The following is a 3,844-nucleotide window of genomic DNA, read 5'->3' on the forward strand; positions in this document are numbered from 1 at the left end:
TTCCCAAGGGAAACCCCGCAATGTCCGGAGGTCTCGACGTTCTGCAGATGAAGGAGGAGGATGTCCTCAAATTCCTCGCTGCCGGGACCCACCTGGGAGGCACCAACCTTGACTTCCAGATGGAGCAGTATATCTACAAAAGGAAAAGCGATGGTAAACCCGTAGGGTGGGTAGCCCTGCGTAGGCAGCTGGGATTTTGTGGGCACAGCTGAGAAAAGCAGGGAGGTGCTAACGCCCGAGGTCTGTAACAGTTTCTCCATGGCCTGAAAAGTGCAAATGCCTTTACTGGTTGAATCATGTTACTCGGAAAAATAGAAATACAGATTTCATAACTTGGTAAATCCATTACAGCTGAATTTGGGCGCTTCCGCTAGTTCTTGAGGATAGTAACAAAATGGTTTTAATGTCTCAATACTGATTTCTGCTGCTTGTTTGCATTGTTCTTCAGTCTGAGCTGCATCCTGTTAAAAGATCGAAGCTCGTACCAGGACCTGGTTCATGTTGATAGGTGCTGGAAGTGTGCTGCGTTAAAACCACATGGGAGGATTTTCCTTGGAAGGAATAGCTTTCCACTAATCAGAATTTTGAAGTAACCACAGCCCTATGAAAATTTTAATGGCAGAAGAGTGTTATCCTGTTTTAGGATCTTGTATTTGCTGGTTGCTCTAAAGCCTTTTGTCACCAATAGGTATTTACATCATCAATCTGAAGAGGACCTGGGAAAAGCTCCTCCTGGCAGCCCGTGCTATTGTTGCCATTGAGAACCCAGCTGATGTGAGCGTCATTTCTTCCAGAAATACTGGACAGGTATGGGCATTTGTTGTTCATGAGGCTTGCAGTCTTGGGAGCAGGACTCTCTCGCCATGCATCATTGCCTGCCAGTGGCAGCTTGATGTTAAAAGGGAGTTAATATGAATTTTGGCTCTAGCAACACTTTTCGGAAGCGTGTTTCTTGTGTTGCAGCTTAGAGCAGATCAGTTGAAACCCACTCCCCATTTCTGTAGTTTCAGGGCATTTGATAACTTGTTTTTCTTTAATATCCTCCTTTGGATGCTTCCTGTTGGATTTCTGGCATATTAGTGGTCAATCCCCTGGTGCCTTCCCCCACCCCTCCCAAATAATTCTGTGAGTCATTGGCACTGCTTTTTGGGGACAATAAGCACCTGATACATAAGTTTCCAAAGAAATAATTTGCTCTGTTATTGATCAAGGTATAGCCAACTAGTATATTTTTAATTTTGTCTTTAGACTTCTAGCAGAAAAAAAATCTGTCATAGAAGGGGACACAACATTTGAATAAAATCTAATTAGCTACTGAAGTTTATCTGTGAGCTTAGTTTCTTTGGACTAACGCAGGTGGTGCCACAAATGTTCAGGGAGATTGTGAATGACACGGGGTGGGTTTACAAAGGAAAACCTTGGGTTCCTGTGGTCTTCATGTGCACGCTGTTAAAGCTTGATGCTGAGGTCAGTTTCTGGCCAATGAGCTCTCAAGTGTCGGAAGTGTGCTACAGCAAAATGGATGGCAGGGTTTTCGCTAACGCCAGGAGAGGAGCTCCCTCTATGATTGGAGTTGATAGTAGGCCCTGCCACATGCCTGAGAAGTTGAAAGCTGTTGCAAGTAAGAACTGCCAACTGCAATTTTAATGGGCACAGCTAGAGTTTGTGTATATTTACTACTGAGCTTTTCCTGTAGTTACTGAAGTTATGCTACTGGATAATGAAAGGATGTAGAAATAATGGAAGCAAATCAGCTTTGCTTTTTTCATAAGCTGTTTTACCCCGCCTTTCATGATTTGATTATGAGACTTTGGAGTACAGCTTGGAAATAACTTCAGAAGAAAAAAATATGGTTTTTTCTGTATCCAGACTTGCTGCTTTGCTGGTGGATATGATCTTTTTTAACTCCTGGTGTTGGTGTAGCTATTTTCAGAAACATTTTTATTTTGTCTCATTTTGAGTGCAGAGCTGGTGGTGAGCCCTGATTTCACAGGAACTGAAGCAAATAGTTCAGTTAAATTTGATGTTTCAGTTAAATTACAGCATACCTGGGTGACTTGGTTGAAATGCAGTTTTCCTGCTTCACCTTTGCTATGGTCCATTTTGCAGCGTGCTGTTCTGAAGTTTGCTGCTGCCACTGGGGCTACTCCTATTGCTGGACGTTTCACCCCTGGTACCTTCACAAATCAGATCCAGGCAGCTTTCCGTGAGCCACGACTCCTGGTTGTTACGGACCCCCGGGCTGATCATCAGCCACTGACAGAGGCATCTTACGTCAACATCCCCACCATTGCGCTGTGCAACACTGACTCCCCACTGCGTTATGTGGATATTGCTATTCCCTGCAACAATAAGGTAACGGCTTTGTTGTGGCATTCAAAGCTGCTTCCTCCAGAGCGTGTCCTAGGTTGCAAGATGGATGCTTTCTGCAGGGGAGGGTTGGCTTGCCTTTCATGTCTCCCAGGGTGACGAGCTAATTAAGGCCGCTTGTGAGCTGGCAGGCAGGTGGGGAGTAGGAGATGAAATGCACACAGTTGGAGCTTGGAGCTGAGGCCGGTTTCTGGCCAAGGAACTCTCAAGTGTAGGACGTGTGCTATAGTAACCTGGCAGGATTTTTCACTGATGCCATGAGGGTCTTTGTGGCCCAATGAGTGGAGTTTGATAGTCATCCTTGCGACAGTTCATGAGTATGAATGAAAAATAAAGTGAACCGATGAAACTGCTCTGAAACATTACCTTGCCAGAAAACATCTGAAAGGTAAAGCCTAGGAACATGGGAAACTGTCTTTGATCTCTATCTAGATGCCATTCACCAAAACTAATGTAAGCCAAATCTGAGCATGTGTGTAAGATTTGCTCATTTGGTCAAGTTCTATTTCTTCATTCTAGCATATGTGATGAGCATAATCCATGACTTTTGAACAAGATTCATGTGGGGTAGTAAGCAGCATGAAGCTCCATAGCAGAATTGCTTCAGGCTATGCTGTATACAGCAAATTCAGATGCTGGTAATTGAAGTGCACTGTGATTTCTGTAGAGACCTGAAAATGTGACTGGGAACTTGAACAGTTGCCCTTTCCTGAGTCCGAGTACCCAAATCTGGGCATTAGCAAGTAACGTCTTTGTCTTGCGAAGCAAGAACCTTGGGTTGGATGCAAATAAGTCTTTTGCTTTTTCAAAGAAAATAATTGTTTTCAAAGGTTTAGCTTTACAGCAATTTTCTTCTGTTCCAGGGAGCCCATTCCGTGGGTCTGATGTGGTGGATGCTGGCTCGGGAGGTCCTGCGCATGCGTGGCACCATCTCCCGCGAACACCCATGGGAAGTCATGCCCGACTTGTACTTCTACAGGGACCCTGAGGAGGTAGGAGGCCTGTGGCAGGAAGTGTGTCTCCGTGAGGTGTCTTTGCTTGTGCTCCTGCCCCGTGGTCCTCTGTGCCTGCTCTTGAGGAGAGATTTTGCCAACACAGTAATTGCGCTTCCAGCTTAAAGGTGGTGATTGGTTAATTGTGTTGCCAGTTGATGCCTGTTGTCTGGTATGTGATAGTGAGGGTGGTGAGGTGTTTCTGCGAGACTTCTGCTACACAGGTCGAAAAGTAGGAGCAGGCTGCTGCTGAGAAAGCAGTTACGAAGGAGGAGTTCCAGACCGAATGGACAGCCCCAGCTCCTGAATTCACGGCTCCTCCTCAGCCTGAGGTTGCAGATTGGTCCGAGGGAGTGCAGGTCCCATCTGTGCCCATCCAGCAGTTCCCCACAGGTCAGTTTGGGGGATGTCTGTCGGAAGTGGGGTCTGTGTTGTAGTGGGTGGGTGGACTAAGCGTTGTCTTTGTAATTGCAGAGGACTGG

The 3,844-nt window shown here is 45.9% G+C and overlaps 1 protein-coding gene across 3 annotated transcripts; it reads left to right on the forward strand.

The window, feature by feature from the left end:
- Window positions 1–6: 6 nt before the first annotated feature.
- On the forward strand, window positions 7–3,766 carry RPSA (ribosomal protein SA). Of its 3 annotated transcripts, none has more exons than XM_009703552.1 (5): window positions 7–153; window positions 689–807; window positions 2,110–2,355; window positions 3,234–3,362; window positions 3,587–3,766. In XM_009703552.1, the coding sequence occupies exons 1-5, from the start codon at window positions 21–23 to the stop codon at window positions 3,596–3,598; spliced, it is 639 nt and encodes a 212-aa protein (XP_009701854.1). In that variant the 5' UTR covers window positions 7–20; the 3' UTR covers window positions 3,599–3,766. The 3 variants fall into 3 exon arrangements, with proteins under 3 accessions (XP_009701854.1, XP_009701853.1, XP_009701855.1); XM_009703551.1 differs by having other exon boundaries at window positions 3,572–3,673; XM_009703553.1 differs by lacking the exon at window positions 3,587–3,766 and having other exon boundaries at window positions 3,238–3,354.
- The last annotated feature ends 78 nt before the right edge of the window (window positions 3,767–3,844 follow it).

The sequence above is a fragment of the Cariama cristata genome, unplaced genomic scaffold, assembly GCF_000690535.1.
Source record: "Cariama cristata isolate BGI_N322 unplaced genomic scaffold, ASM69053v1 scaffold24417, whole genome shotgun sequence".
Classification (NCBI taxonomy): domain Eukaryota; kingdom Metazoa; phylum Chordata; class Aves; order Cariamiformes; family Cariamidae; genus Cariama; species Cariama cristata.